Consider the following 25,515-nt stretch of genomic DNA (forward strand, 5'->3'; position numbering starts at 1 on the left):
CTCTTGTTTGCTTGTTACAAATGCAAATTATCGGACTCTACCCAAATTTACTAAATCAGAATATACATTTTAACAAGATTTCCCTCAGTGATTTCTATGCACATTAAAGTTTAAGTTGGTACATTTCCTGACTGGAAATATTACTATGTTACTCGATATTGTCTGGCATTCTGTTAGAGTGTCAATTTTAAATGTGTGTCCTGTTTACTGAGTGCCTAATGCTGTGCGGGATGAGACTTTAGGGAGCTGCAGTCTCTTTGGAAAAACAAGACAGGAACAAAAACAGCAATGCTTAAAAAAAAGCATAAAACATAAAATTTAAAAAAATCAAGTACCCAGAAATAGTGCTATGGGTGTTCAAGAAGAATCAGTTGAACTGGTAATGGAAATTAAGTAATTGAAGGCTATTTGTGGAGGAGCGCAAGAGACTTCCATAAAAATGTGTTTTAGGAAGATGGCAATGAAATGCAAGTCATTTCCGTTGCTGCTACAGCTTTGAAAGTACCCCAGAACAAATAACTTTTCTTTTCTTTGTTTTTTGGTTTTTTTTTTTCTTTTTTTGTGACGCAGTCTCGCTCTGTCGCCCAGGCTGGAGTACAGTGGCGCCGTCTTGGCCCACTGCAACCTCAGCCTCCTGAGTAGCTGGGACTGCAGGCGCACACCACCACGCCCAGCTAATTTTTGTATTTTTAGTAGAGACGTGGTTTCACCCTCTTGGCCAGGATGGTCTCGATTTCCTGACCTCGTGATCCACCCGCCTCAGCCTCCCAAAGTGCTGGGATTACAGGCGTGAGCCACCACGCCCAGCCACAAAGAACTTTTCATATCATTGGGTGGAGTTTTCACAGAAGCAGCAGCGCCAACTCTTGCAAAAGACTGTAATTCTTACTGTATTATTTATTGCATCTTCCTATTGGAAAATAGCTTTAGACCCATCTTTTAGCCATATGAAGATGTGGTATGATATGAAGAAGTAAAAACCTCCCTAACCAAGAGAATTTGACAATATTAGAACATATTTCTTAACTAAAATAACACTTGCTAGCTAACCCTTAGCAGGAATGCTTCTTTTCATTCTTTATTGAATGAAACATTATTTAGCTCCTGCTGTATTCTAGATGCTGGGAAAACAAAGATGAATGAAATTTATCATACCCTTGAAAAGCTAACAGTCCAGCAGGGTGACAAACATACAAGCAAAAATTACAATGAAATGTAATAAATTTTATAATAAAGATGTGTATAAAGTGCTATAGAAGTGCCAAAGAGATGATATTTCAGCCAGTATAAATTCTGTAAGGAGGCTGGGCATGGTGCCTCACACCTGTAATCCCAGCACTCTGGGAGGATGAAGCGGGTGGATCACTTGAGGTAAGGAGTTCAAGACCAGCCTGGCCAACATGGCAAAATCCCATCTCTACTAAAATACAAAAATTATCCGGGTGTGGCGGCATGCCCCTGTAATCCCAGGTACTCAAGAGGCTGAAGCAGGATAATTGCTTGAACCCAGGAGGCGAAGGTGGCATTGAGCCGAGATCACACCATTGCACTCCAGCCCGGGTGACAGAGCGAGACTCTGTCCCCCCAAAAAAAAAAAAAAAAAAAAAAAAAAAAAAAAATTCCAGAAGGACAAAGACTATGTTGGTATTGTTCAGGATTGTATGCCGGCACCTAGCATAGTACTTGGTGGATTATAAGCACTCAGCTAATATCTATAAGATAAAGTAACAGAATCTTGAAGGCTAGGTATAAGTTGACTTGGAAGAGGATACTCTGAACGGAAGGAAAGGCTGATAGAAAAAACAAAGTATTTGATGTTTAGTATACCTGGAAGTACTAACCGCTAGTCACTAGAAGACACTATGGCAAAGGGCCATTAGAGCTAAGTTGTGAAAAGTTTTGAAAGGCATGCTAAGGAATTTAATTTTGTCAGTAAAGGAAACTTCAAATACTTTTAAGCAAGGGAATATCTAGATCTCATTTTGTTTTAAAGTATCAGTTCTGGTAACAATATGGAAAATGAACTGGCAAGGAGAAAGACTGAAGGCAGGAGAATCATTGAAGGAACACTCAGCAAACCCAAACTAAGAAACATTCTCCAAAACGACTGACTTGGACTCTTCAAAATTATAAATATGAAGAAGCAAATACATAAATAAAAAAAGCTGGAGAATTGTTATGAATTAAAGGGGACTAAAGAGACACTACGGCTAAATGCGTTGTGGAACCAGGGTAGGAGAAGCTATAAGGGATATTGAGACAATTGGGGCAATCCGAATATGTGCTGTTTATTAGATCATATCATAACAAGGTTAAATTTCCTGACTGTGATTGTGGTTTTGTTGGAAAATTTCCATGTTTATGTTAGAAAACAAAAGCTAAAGTATCTAAGAGTGAAGTATCATGATGTCTGCAACTAAATCTATTCAATCCAAAACTAAAAAAATTTATATGTGTATATATTTATACATACATACAGAAACAGTGTGTGTACAAAGACGGCAATTGACAATTGGTAAATCTAGGTGAATTGTATATGAGTGCTTATTATACTATTGTAAATTTTTTATTTCCTGAAGCCTTGAAATTTTTCTAAGTAAAAACAGTAAAGGAAAATAGACAATAGTGAAAGACAAAAATGAAAAAAGTGAAGGCAACTGAAGTTAGAGGACAGAACGGAGGGGGATGTTAAGGAGAAGAGACAGGGTAAATTAATCAGAGAAATATTTCTGATTCATACTCACATTGGCCCACACCCAGGTGTGGCGTGCACCCAGTGCACACGGCGTGATCTTGGCTCACTGCAACCCTTACCTCCTAGGTTCAAGTGATTCTTCTGCCTCAGCCTCCCGAGTAGCTGGCATTACAGCACACTCCACGCCTGGCTAATTTTTTTATTTTCAGTAGAGACAGGGTTTCACCCTGTTGGTCAGGCTGGTCTCGAACTCCTGACCTCAGGTGATCCACTCACCTCAGTCTCCCAAAGTGCTGGGATTACAGGTGTGAGCCACCGCGCCCAGCCTCCCACACCCTCTTTTTTTATAACCCTCTACTCCAAGAGGAGCTCCATTGTCTCTGCAGTCTTTTCACCTTCCTGGCCATGCCTTTTCTAGTTCTTTCTCTACCCACTCCTTATACATGGTGTTTCTCAAAGTTTGGTAATCAGCTCACAGATCTTTTCACTCCACATATTTCTCTGGGTAATTTCACCCATTTCTAGTGTTGTTATTTTCTCTAGCTACCTATATACTTATGAGTGCAGTATTTCTCTAGTATATTTCCCCTGAACTTCTGACTTTGAACATAGAACATAAGCAGTTAGATGTATTTAGATACCGTACTGTCACTCCTATAATCAGGTCGTCATCCCCTAGACAGTTGCAATAGGTTTGTAAGTGGTCTCTTTGCCTTCAGTCATGGTCCCATGAATCCAGTTTCCACAATGCTGCCAAACCATTCCTTCTAAAGAACAAATATGAGCATGACAATTATCTGCTTAAAATCCATTATTGTTTCTAATGTCTTGGTCCTTATTCACCCTCCAGCTTCATCACTCATTGCCCCCTGACAAAACTTTATGTTGCAGGATATGCTTTAGTCACACTGAGTCTTGTCTGAATCCCCTGACATACCTTTCTGTGAAATGTTTCCATGTTATTCCCTCTGATGGGATGAGTCCTCCCCAGGCCCACCTTAACCTAGCCCTTTCATCAAAGCTCAGCTTAGGCAAAACCTTTGACAGAAACCTCAACCCTTATGGGAGAATTATGTACCCTTGCTTTATTTCTCCATTAATATCATATACATATCCCATCATAACCCATACCATATTGTACACCTGTTTACTTTCTGCTTACCCATCTTTCCCCACTATAAACTCTTGGAGGGCAGGAATGTGTCTTATTCATTTTCATAGCAAGTTATCACCATATGTTGTTGAATTAAACTTCTGTATTTTAAAAAATCTGATATAGTAATCTCAAGCAGAAAAAAAAAAAAAAAAAAAAGAATCAAAGAATAATAATGATAATAATGATAAAACTTATTGCCTGCCAGGCACTGTAAATACTTTATATGATTTACTCGTGTACTCCTCAAAACTCTGAAGTAAGTTCCTATTAATATTATTATTTCACGGGAGGAAACTGACACAGAAAGGCTAAGAATCTCTTGAAGGTCATAAATAATAAGTTATGACAGTATAGTAGAGCCATGATTTGAACCTGTGCAGTATAACTCCCTGGTCCTCATCCTTAACCCCTACAGTATACTTCCTCTTGTTTTTTGTTTGGTTGGTTGGTTTCGGTTTTGGTTTGGGGTTTTTTTTTTAGACTGAACCTCATTCTAATTTTTATATTTTTAGTAGAAATGGGGTTTAACTGTGTTGGCCAGTCTGGTCTCGAACTCGACCTCAAGTGATCTACCCACCTCGGCCTCCCAAAGTGCTGGGATTACAGGCGTGAGCCACCGTGCCCAGCCTATAATATGGCCTTTATTATTGTTTGATTTGTTATCAAGAGCTCCAGATGTACCAGTTTTCTGGTTCCTTAGCCTAGAAATCTTTTTTTAATGAAAAGAAGATGTAAGTAAAAATGAGAGTAATTTCTAGAGATCATAGAGTTATTTAGGATATTTATGTTGTTTTTGTCTTTTTTTTGGAAACAGTTTCTCGCTCTGTCTTCCAGGCCGGAGTGCAGTGGCGCAGTCATGGGTCACTGCAGCCTCAAGCTCCTGTGCTCACGTGAGCCTCCCACCTCCCCCTTCAAAGTGGCTAGGACTGTAGGTGGGCCACCATGCCACGATTTTTTTTTTTTTTTTCTCTTTTTCATGGAGTTGGGACTCTCACTATGTTGCCCAGAGTGGTCTCAAACTCCTGGGCTAAAGGGATCCTCCCACCTCCACCTCAGCCTCCCAAAGTGCTGGGGATTACAGCACTTTGAACCACCGCCTTTTGCCTATATATTTATGTTTCTAATGATTTTTCAGATTATTTGAGAAAGCAGTGTAAGAAAAAAATTAGTTTAAAAAATACATAGGCCAGGCATGGTGGCTCATGCCTATAATCCTAGTGCTTTGGGAGGCCGAGGCAGGCAGATCACCTGAGCTCAGGAGTTCAAGACCAGCCAGGCCAACATGGCGAAACCCCAACTCTACTAAAAATACAAAAATTAGCTGGGCGTGGTAGTGTGTGCCTGTAGTCCCAGCTACTCAGGAGACTGAGGCAGGAGAATCGCTTGAACTCGGGAGGCAGAGGTTGCAGTGAGCCAAGATCATGCCACTGCACTCTAGCCTGGCCAGGCAACAGAGCGAGACTCCATCTCAAAAAAAAAAAAAAAAAAAAAAAAAAAAACATAAAACAAAAAAACCACACACACACAAAACATAAGGGCCGAGTACAGTGGCTCACACCTGTAATTTCACCACTCTGGGAGGCCAAGGCCAGTAAATTGCTTGAGCTCAGGAGTTCGAGACAAGCCTAGGCAACATGGTGAAACCCTGTCTCAACTAAAAATACAAAAACCAGCTGGGCATGGTGGTACGCCCTTGTAGTTCCAGCTACTCAGGAGGCTGAGGCAGGAGGATTGCTTGAGTCCAGGAGGTCAAAGCTGCAGGGAGCTGAGATCACACCACTGCAATCCAGTGTGGGCAACAGAGCAAGACCCTGTCTCAAAACAAAAGGAAAAATGCTTTAAGGAATCACGAAGGAATGAGCTTCTATTCAATGTTAACAATTAAAATCCCACCTAATCCAGCAAAAAGAATTTGTAGGTCTCATTACCCTTTTGGAAAGGGGATAAGTATATGTATTTTAAGCTAAAGGAAGACTGCTATATACTCTTTCAATTTGGGCAGTTATCCTCTGGAAAGTACCTAATGCTTTTAACTAAGTAATGATACTAAAACAAACCTTAATTTTTTGTGTTCTTGTTTTGACTGAGGTAGAAATTTGCTATTCTCCACTTTCGCAAGAGCTGTGATTATTTTTGGATGGAACAACTAAATATCTAGGAATTATCTCAGACTGCATCTTTCTACCATGACAGATTTTGCATGGTTCCTTAATCCTCTGCATGTGCCAATTACTGTATTTAATTAGAAGGAGATTAGATAGAAGCACTAATAACCCAGGTCAGACACACACACACACACACACACACACACACACACACAGAGAGAGAGAGAGAGAAGGAAACATGATTTAGTTCCTAGACATCTTTATCTTGAAAAATAATTCCCAAAATGACAGACATTGGCTTGTGTAGGACTCTTTAGAAATTTGAATGCATAGACACTGGAACAGCCACCAGGAAAGGACTAGAAAGAGATGGCCCTGTTTCAGAATGGTGGTACGCAACTTTTCCAGCTAATGGTACATACCAAAGTTTGAAAGTCAAATACAATACAAGCCTTATTATAATTAGAAAGAAATAACAAAAAAAATGGCAGTCCAGTTTAAACCACCCCTCTGTAATCCTGACTCCCAATTGTCAGAGGCAACACTATTAAGTCTTGTAATTATTTCTTCTGGTATTTACCTCCATATTTCTAAGTAACATTCATACTATTATTTCATGTTTTTTTTCAAGTTTAGACACTATATAAATTTAGACAAATACTGACTTCCATTCACTTTCTCTCCTTTTTTTTTTTTTTTGAGACAGAGTTTCACTCTTGTTGCCCAGGCTGGAGTGCAATGGCGTGATCTCGGCTCACCGCAACCTCCACCTCCTGGGTTCAAACGATTCTTCTGCCTCAGCCTCCAAGTAGCTGGGATTACAGGCATGCACCACCGCGCCCGGCTAATTTTTTGTATTTTTAGTAGAGATGGGGTTTCACCATGTTAGCCAGGATGGTCTCGATCTCCTGACCTCATGATCTGCCCGCCTCGGCCTCCGAAAATGCTGGGATTGCAGGAGTGAGCCACTGCGTCTGGTCTGGTTTTGTTTTGTTTGTTTATGTTTGTTTGTTTTGGAAACAAGATCTCCCTCTGTTGCCCAGGCTGGAGTGCAGTGGCACAATAATAGTTCACTGCAGCCTCAAACTCCTAGGTTCATGTGATCCTCCCAGCTCAGCCTCCTGAATAGCTGGGACTACAGGCTTGTGTTGTTTTAAGTCAAAAAAAAATCAGGGCCGGGTGCGGTGGCTGACGCCTGTAATCCCAGCACTTTGGGAGGCCAAGGCAGGCCAGATCACTTGAGGTCGGGAGTTCCAGACCAGCCTGACCAGCATGGAGAAACCCTATCTCTACTAAAAATACAAAATTAGCCGGGTGTGGTGGCTCATGCCTGTAATCCCAGCTACTCAGGAGGCTGAGGCAGGAGAATCGCTTGAACCCAGGAGGCAGAGGTTGTGGTGAGCCGAGATCATGCCATTGCCCTCCAGCCTGGGCAACAAGAGCAAAACTCTGTCTCAAAAAAAAAAAAAAAAAATCCTTTAGACATCCCTTGTGTTTAATAATCCCTGCTTCACCTTCCTTCATTATTTCAGCAGGAAGAAAAAGTGATATAATAAAGATGAAGTCAGCCAACTATGTTTTGATGTGTTTCCTAAGCCCCTAAGGACAATTAAGAAAAGCACCTTGTCAAACTGGGACCTGATAGTCCAATTAGATGTTATCAGGAATCTATTTCTAGAAGGGCTGTCGATATATGCGCTGCCACCATTTGCCATTAGGGGTGCCCTCTGCAAATCATGGAACCAAGCCAGTGCTCAGTTTTTACAACCTGCAACAGGGTAGTGGGGGTTCATCAGCCAGTGGAATCTGAGAGCTGAGCAAGTATAGTGCTGCATACCAAGTGCTGAAAGGTTACTGAGTGAACAAAAGTGGAATGAATGTGTATTTTAAAGGCCAATTGTTCCCATTCAAATCTGAGTTTGAAGGGAAGGAGGCCCAGGCCTTGAGATCATTTTCAGTTCTGCTACTTGAATAACAACATCTTTGTTCCTCAAGTAGCAACAACTAAAAGCAGCAAAGCCTTTCTGGAACTTCAGCTCAAACTAGTTGTGACTTAATTTTCTTCAGAAAAGGATCCAGATTGAAATGTGAATATACTAGATAATGTTTTTGTTTTGTTTTTTCATTTTGTACCACAGCAAGAAGGACCCTTTTATTAAAGGTTTCCAGAATGTTCACTTGGTCACAATCAAGATAATGTTAACATATATTTAATGGTAATATATTTAATGTTAAATTGATCATTATGATATATACTTATATAGATATATGTTAGTGTATAGCATATTAGTATGTATAGCGTCTTAAAACATATATTTATATAAAAATATTTATTACATTCTTAAGTACAAAGCAGCTTTTATTCTCTTGATAATTCTTGATTATATCCTGACATTTGTATAAAAAATTCACTTTATTTCTACAGATCCTAATTTGCTGTTAGTGTATCAAGTGGCATTGCCACTTTTTATTTTTTTATTTTTTAAATTTTATTTTTATTATTTTAAAATCGACCTATAGGACCGGACGCGGTGGCTCACCCCTGTAATCCCAGCACTTTGGGAGGCTGAGGCAGGCGGATCACGAGGTCAGGAGATCGAGACGATCCTGGCTAACATGGTGAAACCCTGTCCCCACTAAAAATACAAAAAATTAGCCAGGCGTGGATGGTGGGCATCTGTAGTCCCAGCTACTCGGGAGGCTGAGGCAGGAGAATGGCGTGAACCCAGGAGGCGGAGCTTGCAGTGAGCCAAGATTGCGCCACTGCACTCCAGCCTGGGTGACAGAGCGAGACTCTGTCTCTAAATAAATAAATTGACTAATAATAATTATACATATTTGTGGGGTACATAGTGATGTTTTGATACATATAATGTATAGTGAATAGATCAGGGTAGTTAGTATATTCATCATCTTCAACATGTCATTTATTTGTGTTAGTAAAATTCAATACACTTCTAGCTATTTGAAACTAGATAATATATTATTGTTAACTATAGTCATCCTACAGTGCCATAGAACACTAGAACTTATTCCTCCTATCTAGCTGTAATTTATTAATGGAAAGGGATCCCAATCCAGACCCCAAAAGAGGATTCTTGTACCTCGTGCAAGAAAAAATTCAGGACAAGTCCATAAAGGGCAAGCACGTTTATTAAGAAAGTAAAGGAATAAAAGAATGGCTATTCCATAGGCAGAGCAGTGGCATGGGCTGCTCAACTGAGTATACTTATATCTTGATTATATGCTAAACAAGGGGTGGATTATTCATGAGTTTTCTGGGGAAAGGGTGGGGATTTCCCAGAACTGAGGGTTCCTTCCCTTTTTAGACTACATAGGTTAACTTCTAGACATTACCATGGCATTTGTAAACTGTCTTGGCACTGGTGGAAGTGTCTTTTAGCATGCAAATGCATTATAACTAGTGTATAATGAGCAGTAAGGACAATCAGAGGCCACTTTCATTGCTCTCTTGGTTTTGGCCATGTTCTTTACTGCGCCCTGTTTTATCAGAAGGGTCTTTGAGACCTGTATCTTGTGCCAACCTCCTATGTCATCCTGTGACAAAGAATGCCTAACCTCCTGGGAATGCAGCACAGTAGGTCTTAGCCTCATTTTACCCAACCCCTATTCGAGATTGAGTTGCTGTGGTTCAAATGCCCTATTTTGTATCCTTTAACAAATCTTTCCTTATTCCTCCTTCCTCCCCACCTTTCCCAGCCTCTAGTATCCTCTATTCTACTAGGTAATGTTTTCATTTTATTTTATTTTATTTTATTTTATTTTATTTTATTTATTTATTTATCAGATGGAGTCTTGCTTTGTCACCCAGGCTGGAGTGCAGTGGCGTGATCTCGGCTCACTGCAACCTCTGCCTCCCGGGTTCAAGTGATTCTCCCACCTCAGCCTCCCCAGTAGCTGGGACCACAGGCACTGTGCCACCATGCCCAGCTAATTTTTGTATTTTTAATAGAGACAGGGTTTTGCCATGTTGGCCAGGCTGGTCTCGAACTCCCAGCCTCAAGTGATCTGCCCACCTCGGCCTCCCAAAGTGCTGGGATTACAGACGTGAGTCACCGCCCCCAGCGGTGTTGTTTTTAAATGCTTTAAAATAACTGTTTTAAGGCCCACGCCGGTAATCCCAGCACTTTGGAATTATGCCACCAGTGTGGTCGCATGTGCCTGTGGTCCCAACTACTTGGGAGGCTGAGGCGGGAGAATCATTTGAACCTGGGAGGTGGAGGTTGCAGTGAGCTGAGATCACGCCACTGCACTCCAGCCTGGGTGACAGAGCTAGACTGTGCCTCAAAAAATAAAATAACTGTTTTAAAACACCCATGTCTTAGATTTGGGGTAATTGTTATTTCATTTTACAGTATATTGCCTATTTAATCTAGTGTCACACCACAGCATATTAGAAAGAACATGGAAGACTTACAGGTTTGGACTTATTGCATTGCATTGACAGATTGTCTAATCTTTTTTATCCTCAGTTTATTCTGTAAAAACGGGAATAAAAATCCTTGTCAGGGATAATACCTTGCAGGGTGGTAAGGGTTAACTGACAAGATGTATGTGAAGATACCTAACAGTAAAGGGGTATTGAATAAATGGTTAATGTTGTTTCCTTATCTCACTACAATTCCACCTGTCACAGTGGATGCTCAGTAGATGCTGCTGGTAAAGAAACATATTCTTTTTTTTTTTTTTTTTTTTTTTTGAGGCGGAGTTTTCGCTCTTGTTGCCCAGGCGGGAGTGCAATGGCGTGATCTCAGTTCACCACAACCTCCACCTCCCAAGTTCAAGCGATTCTCCTACCTCAGCCTCCCGAATAGCTGGGATTACAGGCATGCACCACCACGCCCGGCTAATTTTGTGTTTTTAGTAGAGATGGGGTTTCTCCATGTTGGTCAGGCTGGTCTCAAACTCCTGACCTCAGGTGATTCACCACCTCGGCCTCCCAAAGTGCTGAGATTGCAGGCATGAGCCACAACGCCTGGCCAACATATTATTTTAATAACTGACTATAACCCAACTACAGCCATTTTCGCTACTATAAAGAAAGAAAAATTCATTTAACTTAATGAAGAAAAGCAACACAGCAAAACAAACTTAGTAATATAATGCCAAGACCAAGATCTCTCCAGAGATAGTTTAAATCTGGGTTTACATTTTCCCCTACTTCAGGGCTCTTCTGGGATGCTGGTAGTGACCTATTTCTTAACCAAGATGGTGGTTATAAGAGTGTGTTCATGGTATGATAATTCATTGAACTCTACACTTAAGATTTGTGTACTTTCTATATGTATATATTATTCTTCAATTAAAAATGTAAAAAAATTTCTCTGCAGAAATCATGCCCAAGTTCAAACAACGAAGACGAAAGCTAAAAGTCAAAGCCAAAAGATTATTCAAAAAAAAAGAAGCCTCTCACTTGCAGTCCAAGTTAATTACACCTCCTCCTCCACCACCCTCACCAGAAAGGTAAGGCATAATATGGAACCAAAAAAAATATTAAAGAGATCTGATCAGTTTAAGATAGAGTTTCCAGATTTAGCAAAAAAAAAAATAGAAGGCAGGGCCGGGTGCAGTCATTCATTCCTGTAATCCCAGCACTTTGGGAGGCCGAGGTGGGTGGATTACCTGAGGTCAGGAGTTCGAGATCAGCCTGGTCAATGTGGTGAAACCCTGTCTCTACTAAAACTACCAAAATTAGCCTGCGTGGTGGCGAGCAACTGTAATCCCAGCTTCTCGGGAGACTTAGGCAGGAGAATTGCTTGAACCCGGGAGGCGGAGGTTGCAGTGAGCCGAGATCGCACCACTGCACTCAAGCCTGGGCAAAAGAACGAGACTCCGTCTCAAAAGAAAAAAAAAGTAGCATACAAACATGCCAATACAAGGTAAAAAATTACATCTGAATTCTCACATTTCAAAAACATACAGTAAACATCAAATAAAAATTTATTTTTTATTTTTATTTTTATTTTTTTTTTTTTTTTGAGACGGAGTCTTGCTCTGTCTCCCAGGCTGGAGTGCAGTGGCGCAATCTCGGCTCACTGCAAGCTCCGCCTCCCGGGTTCATGCCATTCTCCTGCCTCAGCCTCCCGAGTAGCTGGGACTACAGGCGCCTGCCAACACGTCCGGCTAATTTTTTGTATTTTTAGTAGAGATGGGGTTTCACTGTGTTAGCCAGGATGGTCTCGATCTCCTGACCTCGTGATCCGCCCGCCTCGGCCTCCCAAAGTGCTGGGATTACAGGCTTGAGCCACCGCGCCCGGCCAAAAATTTATTTTTATAAGAATTTAGGGGAACTATCATGTAGCTATAAGTGTTATAGATATATTAAGTTTCATAGATAAAAAGAGTGCTCCCTTCAGCAGCACATGTAATCATAGATACAAAGATTTAAAGATAAAAGATTTAGGATAAAAAGAAACCTCTCTTAAAAAGGAAAACAAAATTATATTTATGTGTATATAGCAGCTATAACACCCATCTCACAACTTTATAGGAACAGTATCTATTCGAAAATACCAGTATTTTCAAAATACTTAAAATAAATGTAGTAATAATTCTATGCCCATCTTTTTCAAAATAAACCAATAAAATATATAGTATATATTAGACATGTTAGTATATATCTAAGACATGTTAAAAATTACAACTGAATTCTCACAATTCAGTCACAAATCTAAACAGCAAATAAAAATTTCTATGACAGGAACTTAGGGGAACTACCAATAGCTATAAATAGAAGAGATTATTATGTAAGTATCATAGATAAAAAGTGTACTCGCTTCAGGGGCACATATAATAATACGAAAAACATTTAAAGATAATAAAAGATTTAGGATAAAAAGGATTGTCTGTTAAAATGAAAATTATCTTTATATATGTATATATAACAGCTATAACTCATCAAAAAATCTACAGGAACAGCATATTTTCAAAAGTACAACAATTTCAAAACTATTTGAAGTAAACCTATTAATAATTTGATGGCCAACATTTTCCAAAGAAACCAATAAATGCATAGTGTGCATGAAGCTATCTGTTACAATCTATGGCACTCATATTTTACAAAGAAGTCTGTGCTAATCTGAGTATCTGCACTGTGCCTTCAAATGCTCTTGGACTGTGGCAACCAAGTCCATAGGAAACAGGACCTCCAGGTTCCGCCCCAGGGAGGTTGGAATTAAGCAATATAAAAAGAGAGGTGGTGGCAGGAAGGGGTGGAACCAGAAACACCCCTGGTTTCTCACTGTTCTCTATGGATTCCTAGAAGTTGAGAGGTGACAGCGTGCTGGCAGCCATGGCAGTCCTCGCTCGCTCTCCGTGCCTCCACAGCCTGGGCGCCCACTCTGGCCGTGCTTGAGGAGCCCTTCAGTCCACCGCTGCACTGTGGGAACCCCTTTCTGGGCTGGCCAAGGCCGGAGCCAGCTCCCTCAGCTTGCAGGGAGGTGTGGAGGAAGAGGTATGGGCGGGAACCGGGGCTCCGCGCAGCGCTTGCAGGCCAGCTAGTTCTGGGTGGGCGTGGCTTGGCCCCCACACTGAGCGGCTGGCCACCCCGGCCGGCCCCGGGCAGTGAGGGTCTTAGCACCCAGGCCAGCAGCTGCGGAGGGTGTGCAGGGTCCCCCAGCAGTGCTGGCCCACTGGCGCTGCGCTCAATTTCTCGCCAGGCCTCAGCTGCCTCCCCGCGGGGCAGGGCTCAGGACCTGCAGCCCACCATGCCTGAGTCTCCCCTGCCACCGTGGGCTTCTGCGCCACCTGAGTCTCCCTGAAGAGCGCCGCCCCCTGCTCCACAGTGCTGGTCCCATTACCACCCAAGGGCTGAGGAGTGTGGGCACATGGCCCGGGGCTGGCAGGCAGCTCCATCTGCGCCCCCTCCCCGTGCAAGATCCACTGGGTGAAGCCAGCTGGGCTCCTGAGTCTAGTGGGGACTTGGAGAATCTTTATGTCTAGCTAAGGGATTGTGAATGCACCAGTTGGCACTCTGTATCTAGCTCAAGGTTTGTAAATACACCAATCGGCACTCTGTATCTAGCTCAAGGTTTGCAAACACACCAATCAGCACTCTGTGTCTAGCTCAGGGTTTGTAAATACATCAATTGACACTCTGTATCTAGCTAATCTAGTGAGGACATGGAGAACTTTTGTGTCTAGCTCAGGGATTGTAAACGCACCAATCAGCACCCTGTCAAAATGGACCAATCAGCTCTCTGTAAAACAGATCAATCGGCTCTCTGTAAAATGGACCAATCAGCAGGATGTGGGTGGGGCCAGATAAGAGAATAAAAGCAGGCTGCCTGAGGCAGCAGTGCCAACTGGCTGGGGTCTGTGGAAGCTTTGTTCTTTCGCTCTTTGCAGTAAATCTTGCTACTGCTCACTCTTTGGGTCCACACTGCCTTTATGAGCTGTAACACTCACTGCGAAGGTCTGCAGCTTCACTCCTGAAGCCAGCAAGACCACGAACCCACCGGGAGGAATGGACAACTCCAGACGCGTTGCCTTAAGAGCTGTAACACTCAACCACGAAGGTCTGCAGCTTCACTCCTGAGCCAGCGAGACCACGAACCCGCCAGAAGGCTGAACACATCCGAACATCAGAAGGAACAAACTGCGGACACACCACCTTTAAGAACTTTAACACCGCAAGGGTCCGCGGCTTCATTCTTGAAGTCAGTGAGACCAAGAACCCACCAATTCCAAACACAGAAGTACCCCCCTGGTCCTAGGAGGACAACGTGATCACTCCATTCAGCTCCGTCTAGAACAGTCCAGGTTCTTCTAAATAACCTGCACAAATGGCTCCTCTCCTCCTTCGTGGTGTCTGCCATTAGCATTGGAATAAAGTTCCTGCTGAAAATCCACAAATCCCCTGGGCCCGGTGTTCTGGAAGTGAGAAAGAGGATGTCACACTTCAAGGAGGAAGCTCTCTAGAGAGGAAGGTTATTCATGTCCCATATCAAGTCTAACTAGAGTTCAGAGCAATTGAGAAATCCAGTTTTATCTCCTCTCCTTCATTCTATAGCCTGCTTCTGAACTATCGTGTTCAACTGTGAAACTCACACTTTGGTGACCCTGACTCCAAAACTCACTTAATACGCCCAAGGTCAGCCCCAGTGATCTGCTTCATAGCAAGGACTTTGGGTGGGTCTGCCCAGGGAGTAGGGCAGCCTCAAAGAATGTGGCTTTGGACTTCATCACAACTGGGGTCTTTTGTGTCACTTAAGAGCTAAACTTGTAAACATGCTAGATCCGTTTCTAATGTGACAACATCACGAACCCCGAGTCCAGAAGCCTAATCCATAATCCTACCTCCTCATGATGAAGTCTCATGCTCTGTGCTGAACGTGGTTAGCTGCGCAAGACGTGAACCAAAGCTTCACTGAACCCTCGACCCAAATCGGTAACTCAAGTGCGTCAATCATAATGAACCTCCCCGAACTCAGTATTTATGATTATTGTTGAGTCAGGGTCTCACTCTGTTGCCCAGGCTGGAGTGCGGTGGCAGGATCAGGGCTCCCTGCAGCCCCGACCTCCCAGGCTCTAGCGATCCTCCCACATCGCCTGGCTAATTTTTGTATTTTTATGGAGAGGGGATCTCACCATGTTGCCCAGGCTCGAAGCTGGATCAAGCAATTGGGTTCTTCAGATTTCCAAAATAGACCCCAATATTCTACCTTTACCCCAGAGAACGCAGATGTACCTTCCCTCCGGCCGATGACCTCAGGCCTCCACGGTCCCTGGAGCTCTAGGAAAGGGAGCACGATCTCGTGCCCACACCCAATGCTCTGGGTCATAAGCCCGGATCTGGAAAAACAAACGCCCCTTAAGAAGATGGGGACTCCCCAGGATACCCCTCCCTCCCCTCGTCCAGCCTCCAGCCCACCCAATTCCTCCCCACCTCCTCCAAGTCCCCACGTCCCACCTACCTCCTCCAACTCCTCCAGGGAAACCCAAGCCCTTCAGCTCATGGAACGGAAGAACTGGAACTGAAGCTTATGGAACAAGGGTATCTGGGAGCGGTTCTTCCCATACAGGAAGTAGAAGATGTTTCGTTTGGAGGCCTCGTTGTCCTCCTCCTTGTCATTGGCCAGGTAGCTGGGGACAGAAATCAGGTTGCTGCTCAGGGGCACCACCAGGAGAGACCTCTGGCTGAGGTCAGCTTCCCAGAGAGGAGGGCAGGGGACCATCCTCAGCTCAGGACTGGCACCCACCCTGCAGAGCCATGCCTTCCTCAGGAGGGCCCTGATGGTCAGAGACCTGCTGAAGGGCGTCTGCCACTCCTTCAGGATGAAGACAAAAACCCAACTGGTGGCCGAGAGTGGTGGCTTATGCCTGGAATCCCAGCACACTGGGAGGCTGAAGCAGGAGGATCATTTGAGGCCAGGAGTTTGAGATGAGCCTGGGCAACATAGCAAGAGCCTCGTCTCTATAAAAAATGTAAAAAACACGCCGGACGTGGTGGCTCGTGCCTGTAATCCCAGCAATTTGGGAGGCTGAAGCAGGTGGATCGCTTGAGGCCAGGATTTCGAGACAAGCCCCATGCCTACTAAAAATACAAAATCAGCCTGGTGTGGTGGCACACCCATTAGTCCTAGCTACTCAAGAGGCTGAGGCACAAGAATTACATGAACCCAGGAGGAGGAGGTTGCAGTGAGCCGAGATTGGGCCACTCCATTCCAGCCTAAGAGGCAGAACAAGACTCTGTCTCAATAAATTAATTAATTAATTAATTAACTGTCCAGGTATGGTGGCACAGCCCTGTATTCAAAGCTAATCCAGAGGCTGAGGCGGGAGGATTCACTTGAGTACAGGATATGGAGGCTGCAGTGAGCTATGATCTCACCACTGCACTCCAGCTTGGGGGACAGGGCGAGTCTGTCTCAAAAACATAGAAGAAATTGAATACATTGATATTTTGCCAAGACCCTGCCTTCTACAGGCATCTTGTCTAATGGGACTGGGAGTAATCAGGGCAGATGACCTAATCCCAGTGTCTACGAGCATGCAAAAGTTGGAAGATGAGGGAAGGCATCACAGAGGCTGTGGGGTGAACGGTGAACTGACTTTAAAGAATGGGTCTTCCCTTCAGAACCACATGTGTGTGGGACACCCAGACAGAAAACACAAACGCAAAGTCGAATGGAGGGCATTTGGAAAGAGCGGTGAAGCCATGCCAGGAAACACCAAGATGGCAAGCCAGTTTGGTTGTAGAGATTATAGAGCGGGTGGAATTTGCACTGTGGACCCTGGCCTCAATTTAGAAAGACATCAGCTAAGGAAGTTGTTCAGGTGGGCAGTGAGGGTGTTGTGCTTTGGAAAGATGCTCAGGCTGCACTAGGAAGCCCCCAGGCTTGGGGAGAGACTCCAGGAGGCCCCAGCGGGGAGCATTTGACAGTGGATTCGAGTGATGCGAGGGGGACCTGAACTGTGGCCTCTGTCATGGGAACCCAGAGGAGGTCGATGGCATTTGTGGTTGATGTGGGAAGGAGAGAGAAGAACCAGAAATGTCTGCTTGCTGGGGGAAGCATCATGTCCGTTCCTTTGCTCCTTTTCTTCTCCCCTTAGGAGCGGTTTATGGTTCCTTTTGTTTTATTCTTTTATTTGTACACTGGCGTTGGAATTTGTTCTTTTGGCTTGTTTTGTTTGTTTGTTTGTTTGTTTGTTTTTGAGAAAAAGTCTCGCTCTGTTGCCCAGGCTGGAATGCAGTGGCTCAATCTTAGCTTACTGCAACCTCCACCTCCTGGGTTCAACGAGTTCTCTTGCCTCAGCCTCCCAAGTAGTTTGGATTACAGGTGCACACCACCATGCCTGGCTAATTTTTCTATTTTTAGTAGAGACGGGGTTTTGCCATGTTAGCCAGGCTGGTCTCAAACTCCTGACCTCAAGTGATCCACTTGCCTCGGCCTCCCAAAGTGCTGAGATTACAGGCGTGAGCCACCACGCCCAGCCTGAGTTTCTTTTTAGAAACAACAGTCTAAAAACAAGAAAGTATAATCCTCTCTTTTTTGTACACAGAGTAAAGAGGACAAATAGGTGAAAGAATAAGTGAAAGGCTGGAATCCCACTTCCTCCACTGTCCCAGGGCATTGGATATTGACAGATAGGAGGAAGCAAACCACTCACAGAGCCAGGAAGAAATGAATGCGTTGGTATTGCTGGGAGAAGAGGCCAGCGTGGCTAAAAGTACTCTATGACCATAGCCAGGAGATACTGATGGAGAGAAAGGAACACAGAGAGGGAGATGTCACATCTTGGGAGAGGAAGATCATAGAGATAGTGGAATGGGGGTCTGGGGAGGGGTTGCCCATCAGAGAAGGGACTTGAGTGTTGGGGTGACTGTGCTCATGTGGAAATTGCGGGGTGGAGGGGTATTCGAAGGTTGGTTGCAAATCCGAGAAGCCGGAGGAAGGGATGTTGGTGATGCTCCCAGGATGGTGGGCTCCGATGGGATCTTTGAAGGGGTGTGTCTAGGTCGGCTGGTGTCAGGAGGGTCTTTTGTGTGCCAGGCAGAGAACTGTCCCAAAGAACTGACAGTAGAGGGGCCAGGAGCTTCAGGGCTGTGGCCTGACTGCGGCCCAGGGCTCAGATCCCAAACGACCCATACGAGAGGCAGGGGCCACTCATTCACTCGGCAAGAGACCAGCAGAGTCCTGAGGGAGATGCTGACAAATCATAAAAAGACCAAGAATAGCCGAGAGTGGCAGCTCAAGCCTGTGATCCCAGAAGTTTGAGAGGCTGAGACAGGAGGATCAAGTGAGCCTAACAGTTCTAGAACAACCTGGGCAACATAGCAAGACCGTTTGTATAAAAATTATTCGAGCATGATGGCATGTGCCTGTACTCCCAACTACTCAGGAGGCTGAGGCAGGATTGCAAGAGCCCAGGAATTAGAGGCTGTGGTGAGCTGTGATCATGCCACTGCACTCCATCCTGTGGAACATAGCTAGATACTGTCTCGAAAAAAAAAAAGGTGGGCACCAAGACTCAAGACTGTGGGAGCTGGAGGGGCACAGTGGCTCAAATCTGTAATCCCAGCATTTTGGGAGGCCAAGGCGAGCGGAACACCTGAGGTCAGGTGTTCAAGACCAGCCAGGTCAACATGGCAAAACCCCATCTCTACTAAAAACACAAAAATTGGCCAGCCATGGTGGTGCACGCCTGTAATCCCAGCTGCTTGGGAGGCTGAGACAGGAGAATGCCTTGAACCCAGGAGGCTTCAGCTGCAGTGAGCCAAGGTTGAGACACTGCCCTCCAGCCTGGGCAACAGAGCGAGACTGTCTCACAAAAAGAAAAGAAAAAGACTGTGGGAGCATCTGGTGGAAAGTGCTAGAGGGAGAGAAGAGAGGAACTGTGGGTTTAGAACCTGCGCCCTCCCCGTGGCAGTGCATTGAAGCAGGAACACAGTTCCGTGGAGAACAACCTTACCTTGTCCGACATCCTCAAATCTTTGTCCTAGGCGAGGAATCTTTTTTTTTTTTTTTTTTTTTTTTTTTGAGACGGAGTCTCGCTCTGTCGCCCAGGCTGGAGTGCAGTGGCGCAATCTCGGCTCATTGCAAGCTCCGCCTCCCGGGTTCACGCCATTCTCCTGCCTCAGCCTCTCCGAGTAGCTGGGACTACAGGCGCCCGCCACCACGCCCGGCTAATTTTTTGTATTTTTAGTAGAGATGGGGTTTCACCGCGGTCTCGATCTCCTGACCTCGTGATCCGCCCGCCTCGGCCTCCCAAAGTGCTGGGATTACAAGCGTGAGCCACCGCGCCCGGCCTGAGGCGAGGAATCTTTTAACGACAGTATCCTCTGTGATTAGAGAGCAGATGTCAGCTTGAGAAGCAGGACAGGGTTTCCGTGGGAGCAGCAGGGCAGCAAGGAGAAGTGTGCCTCCCAGGGGGAAGTCTCAGGATTACTGCCACAGGTGAGGTGGATGGGAGAGGGGAGAATGACTTTCACTGGGCAAGGGAGAGAGGCTCCCGCTCTGAGGCTCCCCTGAGAAGAAGCTGAAGGAGGCCCTGGGTGTGAGAATCTACAGGATGTAGAGCTGGCAGTAAGCCAGAACGCCCTCCCAGCAGACACAGAGGGACCACTGCAGAGTCATAAAGGAATTCCCATCATTTCCTCATGAGACAGTCACATCAGGGTGTGACCATGGCCGAGGTATCCCCCTGTATGGATGGAGACACTTAGGTTTAGAAAAGTCAGCAAGAGGACATTAAGTTTCAGAGGGCACAGCTGAAGCCACTTTCTTTGATTTTTGATTGTGTTTTATTTATTTATTATTTTGTTTTATTTATTTATTTATTTATTTATTTATTTATTTATTTATTGAGATGGAGTCTCGCTCTGTGGGCCAGGCTGGAATGCAGTGGCACAATCTCAGCTCACTGCAACCTCAGCCTCCCGAGTTCAAGTGATTCTCCTGTCTCAGTCCCCTGAGTAGCTGGGATTACAGGCGTGTGCTACCACACCTGGCTAATTTTTGTATTTTTAGTACAGATCAGATTTTACTATGTTCTTCAGGCTGGTCTCTAACTCCTGACCTGCCTTGGCCTCCCAAAGTGCTGGAATTACAGGTTTGAGCTAGCATGCTTTTTCTTTTGAGACAGAGTTTTGCTCTGTCACCCAGGCTGGAGTGCAGTGGTGCCATCATAGCTCACTGCAGCCTCAAAGTCCTGAATTCAAGCAATCCTCTTGCCTCAGCCTCCTAACATGCTGGGATCTCAGACGTGAGCCACCACACTTGGCCCAAAACCAAGCTTTCTTATCCCAAGCGCCAATCTAATCCTTATCTTCTATCGTCTCCTAAGAGTCCCTCATGAGTGATCACTTCTGAGTCCTCCCGCATGGAGAGCTCACCCACTGGGCATATTTTTCCCATTGGAAAAGTGTGGTTATTGGAAGTTTCCTCTTTTTTAGAAGAACAGGATTGGAGGTGCACTCTGGGGTGTCCTCCTACCAAGCAGCCTGTTGAAAGTCTCGAGGTGCTCAGGGAGCACGGGTGACACTCGTTGTCGCTTCAGCTTCATCTTGAGCCCACACAGCATCTTCACCACCCAGGTCTCCTCAGGCTTAGGGGCAAGCTCCTTCTCTGGCTCCTCCTCCGACGACTCCTCAGATTCGTCCGACCACCCCCTCTTCCTTTTCCAGCAAAGGGACCTACGCGGGGGGCTGGGATCTACCCCAGGGACTGAGTACAGAAACCAGGCCACTGTGTAATGCTTCTGCAGTTGATGCCCTTAAAGCCCGACCCAAAACGCCAGACCACTCTTCATCCTCCCCAGCCTCGTGGACTGCTGGCTTCTCCAAGCCATCTTTCTGTCTTTCTCCTTTGCTGAACCCCACGAGCCGCTCCTTCCCCTCCCCATTCTTCCATCTCTCTGTCCTCAGAACACTTCCTCATTTACTTCCCTCATCCCTAGTTCTCTGAGCCTCTCCTTTTTTTTTTTTGACAGAGTCTTGCTTTGTCTCCCAGGCTGGAGTGTAGTGGTGTGATCTCCCATTCTTCTGTGTCTCTGTCCTCAGAACACTTCCTCATGTCCTTCCCTGGTCCCTGGCTCTCTGAGTCCCTCCTTTTTGTTTGTTGTTTTTTTTGTTTGTTTGTTTTGAGACAGAATCTTGCTTTGTCGCCCAGGCTGGAGTGTAGTGGTGCAATCTCAGCTCACTGCAACATCTATCTCCTGGATTCCAGTTATTCTGCTGCCTCAGCCTCTCAGGTAGCTGGGATTACAGGTGTCTGCCATAATGCCCAGCTCAATTTTGTACTTTTAGTTGACACGGGGTTTCACCATGTTGGCCAGGCTGGTCTCAAACTCCTGGTGATCCGCCTGCCTTGGCCTCCCAAAGTGCTGGGATTACAGGTGTGAGCCACTGCACCTGGCCTGACTTTCTCCATTCTTCCCACACACCCTCCTCAGGTTCTCCTTCCTGACCTCTGACCCTCCTTTTTTTTTTTTTTTTTTTTTGATTCAGCATCTCACTCTCTCACCCAGACTGGAGTGCAGTAGCGCAATCTTGACTCACTGCAACCTCTTCCTCCCAGCTATTCTCCTGTCTCAGCTTCCCAAATAGCTGGGATTACAGGCGCCGCACCACTACCACTTGGCTAATTTTTGTACTTTTAGTAGAGATAGGGTTTCACCATGTTGGCCAGGCTCGTCTTGAACTCCTGACCTCAGGTGATCCGCCTGCCTCAGCCTCCCAAAGTGTTGGGGTTACAGGTGTGAGCCACTGCGCCTGGCCCCCTTCCTTCACCTTAGTCAATCCTATCCCACCTCTTCTTCCTCCAGTCCCCTCACCTGATGGTCCCGACACTTCATCATCCACCACCTCCTTGAGGGGGTACCCTGAGGTGCTCGGCCAGGGGCTCTGCTCCTCATCCTGGGGGTGCACTTGATGGCTGGTCATGATCTTTCCCAAAATCTGTCCCAACCCACGGAACCGAGTCTCTGTTCTGTCTAAGGCCTTCTTCTGGACTCTGCTGGGACCCAGAAGGTGTGTTATCAGTTCTCGAGGCTGAGAGAAGTCAGGAGTGGAGAACAGCTCTGAGGAGATGCTGTTGTCCACCTGAGCTCCCAGGCGCCCTTGAAGTCCAGTCCTTCCAATCAGGAAGGTTGGAATCTCTGATGTCATTGGTCATTACAACCTGGCAACCAGTTTGAAGAAAAACACATGTAACTGCCAGGTTGATCTCTTGTCCTGGAGATCCTGGGTGAATGGTATCTCCTGCCACTGTCCCAACCTGAGACCACTGTCCAAAAGCATCTTCAGGGTCTCCACATCCATCTGTTCCCTGTCCCAGCAGAGGCTGTGTCCTCTCCACTCAAAGCCTGAAGCATTTTGGGGTCTCCTCTGTACATGCCCATTTCAGAGTCCAGTCTGGTGGGAGAGGGAACAGGGTGGGAAAGAAAACTAGGGTAAGCAGAAACTATGAAACCTTACAAGTGTGAGATTATCATGTACAAGAGATCCCAGGAACATTGACTTGATGAAAAAGTCACATCAGAGCACTCAACTTGGCAGAGATTTTCTGCCGAATGTTTACTGACATTCACTGTCCGAGATTCTATACTGGGGGTACACATGTCCTCTGCCGTAAGGCATCTTTGAGTCCAAGAGACATTTTGAGGCCTGAAAATCATAGGAAACTGCCCATGAGCTCACATATATTTCCAATGGTGTCCCCAATTTCAGGGAGTCCATGGATTACCTAAGGCCAGCCCCTCCAGTTCAGCTAAGAAACTCTAGTCTATATATCAAGTTTTGTATCATATGTATTTGCTCTGAACTCAGAAATTTCCCTACCATTTATGGATTCTATGAATAAAATATCGCATGTACAAAAAGACTAAGTCAGAAAATCTCAACTATGCACAGTGGCTCATGCTTGTAATTCCAGCACTTTGGGTGGCCAAGGGAGGAAGATTGCCTGAGGCCAGCAGTTCAAGACCATTGTAGGCAACATAGCAAGACCCCATCTCTAAAAAAACAAAACCAAACCAAATTAGCCAGGTGTGGTGGCTGGCACCTGTGTTCCAACTACTTGGGAGACTCATGTGACAGGAAGATCGCTTGAGCCCAGGAGTTAGAAGCTGCAGTGAGCTATGATCTTGCCACCGCACTCCAGTCTGGGCAACACAGCAAGACGTTGTGTCAAAAAAAATTTTTTTGATAAAAAATAAAAGAGTTGCATGACATTCAGAGACCATCCAAAAAACCTGTCAGTTCCCAGCCGGGCTCAGTGGCTCACACCTGTAATCCCAGCACTTTAGGAGGCCAAAGGAGGTGGATCACTTGAGGTCAGGAGTTTGAGAGCAGCCTGGACAACATGGTGAAACCCCATCTCTACTAAAAATAAAAAAAATTAGCCAGGCAAGGTGGCGGGTGCATGTAATCCCAGCTACTCGGGAGCTGGGGCTGGAGAATCACTTGAACTCGGGGTGCAGAGGTTGCAGTGAGCCAAGATCACACCATTGCACTCCAGCCTGGGCAACAAGAGCAAAACTCCGTCTCAAAAAAATAAACAAAGAACCTGTGAGTGAGTTCCCATACGGCTTCCTAACGGGCTGCGGCTCTCCTAGGAGTCTCTTGCTCATGGGAAAGGCACAAACTGAACGCGGAAGCAGATCCCATTGCTGTGGAAGTCCCACTGTTAGGAAGCTCTTCTTTTCTGGAGTTTAAATTTGCATTCATGACGCTTTAAACTGTCAGAGCTGGGTGGGTCCTCCTATGACAAAACAGTTTGCTATCTCTCTCCTAGTTAACAGGCTTTCAAATATTAGAAGATCAATGTTCTGACCCCATTAAAATTTCTCTTTTGTGGAATGAAAAGCTCTGATTTAACCCATCTTCAAGCCTGGTTTGCATATTCCTCTCTCTTCTGGCACACCACCATGCCTGGTTAAGTTTTGTGTTTTTTTTGGTAGGGACAGGGTTTTGCCATGTTGCTGAGGCTAGTCTTGAACTCCTGGTCTCAAGCATTCTCCTCACCTCAGCCTCCCAAAGTGCTACGAGTAGAGGCAGGAGCCACCACGCCAGGCCAAGGCTATTATTCTGACTTAGGGGTTTTTTATTTGTTTCATTTTGTTTTTCCTACAGAGTCGTTGTTTCTTCAATAGATATATCTCAAAGCAGAAGCTGGCTAAGATCATCCTGGAACTTCAAATTTCCTAACATCAGAGATGCAATAAAACTTTGGACAAATAGAGTATGGTCTATATACAGCTGGTGCCAGAACTGCATAACCCAGGTATGGATGTGACATCCCTGTTTTCAGCACTATGGTTTTTCTACACACTTGGTGTTTATATACATATGTGCTCAAGTCAGTCCAACCCTCAAGCTAAACTCAGATAAGATGAAATTATTGAGTCATGTCTGCCTTTGCTTCTATAAAACATACATCAAGTCACTTTCTGGTTCGTGTTTTCTTGTCCTTATCATGTTACTCATAGGACTCAGAATTGTTTATTATTAATTTCAGAGTTTAGAAGTATTGAAAGACACCATCTTTCCATCTCGTATCTGCCACCGAGAACTTTACAGTCTAAAACAACAGTTTTGCATTTTGGAAAGTAAATTATGCAAGCTCCAGGAAGCACTAAAGGTTGGTATTGTCAAATAAAAAGCAAATCTGGAATTAGGTAAGGAGACACTTTATTTGAAAAGACTATTGCAATAGGGAAAATGCTCAAGTCATAAGATTTATATCTCAAACATTAAGCGAAAAAGTTTTCTTTGTTAGCAAGGAATAAAAAGGGTAGAACAAACCGGGTTATAGGGAAGTAAGATGAAGAGTTGGGATAATCTGATCAGATAGCTGATTGGATCAGGGAACATCTTTTTCTGAAGGTTGTTCAGCATACCAATGCTTGCTTAAGCCCAAGAATAGGTCAAGGTTCTAGGGCCTATGGGGAGGGCTAAATCCTGACTAAAGTTTGGTCAAGTTAGTAGATATTTTGTCCAGATTGGTCAGTGGCAGTGAACAGTTCAGCTAATCACTTATGAGACAAAGAATGGGAATTTGGAGGGTCTGTGTCTGGCTTTTTCAGATAAACAAGGG

At 44.9% G+C, this 25,515-nt stretch overlaps 1 protein-coding gene and 1 pseudogene across 2 annotated transcripts in view; one reads left to right on the top strand and one right to left on the bottom strand.

Moving 5' to 3' along the window:
- The window catches only part of PRR11 (proline rich 11), a 46,548-nt gene that overhangs the window by 622 nt on the left and 20,411 nt on the right, over positions 1-25,515 (top strand). For both annotated transcript variants that reach the window (XM_055258557.2, XM_063628536.1), the window contains exons 2-4: positions 11,308-11,440; positions 24,552-24,702; positions 24,937-25,059. In XM_055258557.2, coding sequence (XP_055114532.1) covers positions 11,313-11,440; positions 24,552-24,702; positions 24,937-25,059 — 402 coding nt within the window. In that variant the 5' untranslated portion in view covers positions 11,308-11,312. The remainder of the gene's footprint in view (positions 1-11,307; positions 11,441-24,551; positions 24,703-24,936; positions 25,060-25,515) is intronic.
- Positions 14,744-22,376, bottom strand: LOC129470503 (speedy protein E4-like; annotated as a pseudogene).

The sequence above is a fragment of the Symphalangus syndactylus genome, chromosome 20 (genome assembly GCF_028878055.3).
Source record: "Symphalangus syndactylus isolate Jambi chromosome 20, NHGRI_mSymSyn1-v2.1_pri, whole genome shotgun sequence".
NCBI lineage: Eukaryota > Metazoa > Chordata > Mammalia > Primates > Hylobatidae > Symphalangus > Symphalangus syndactylus.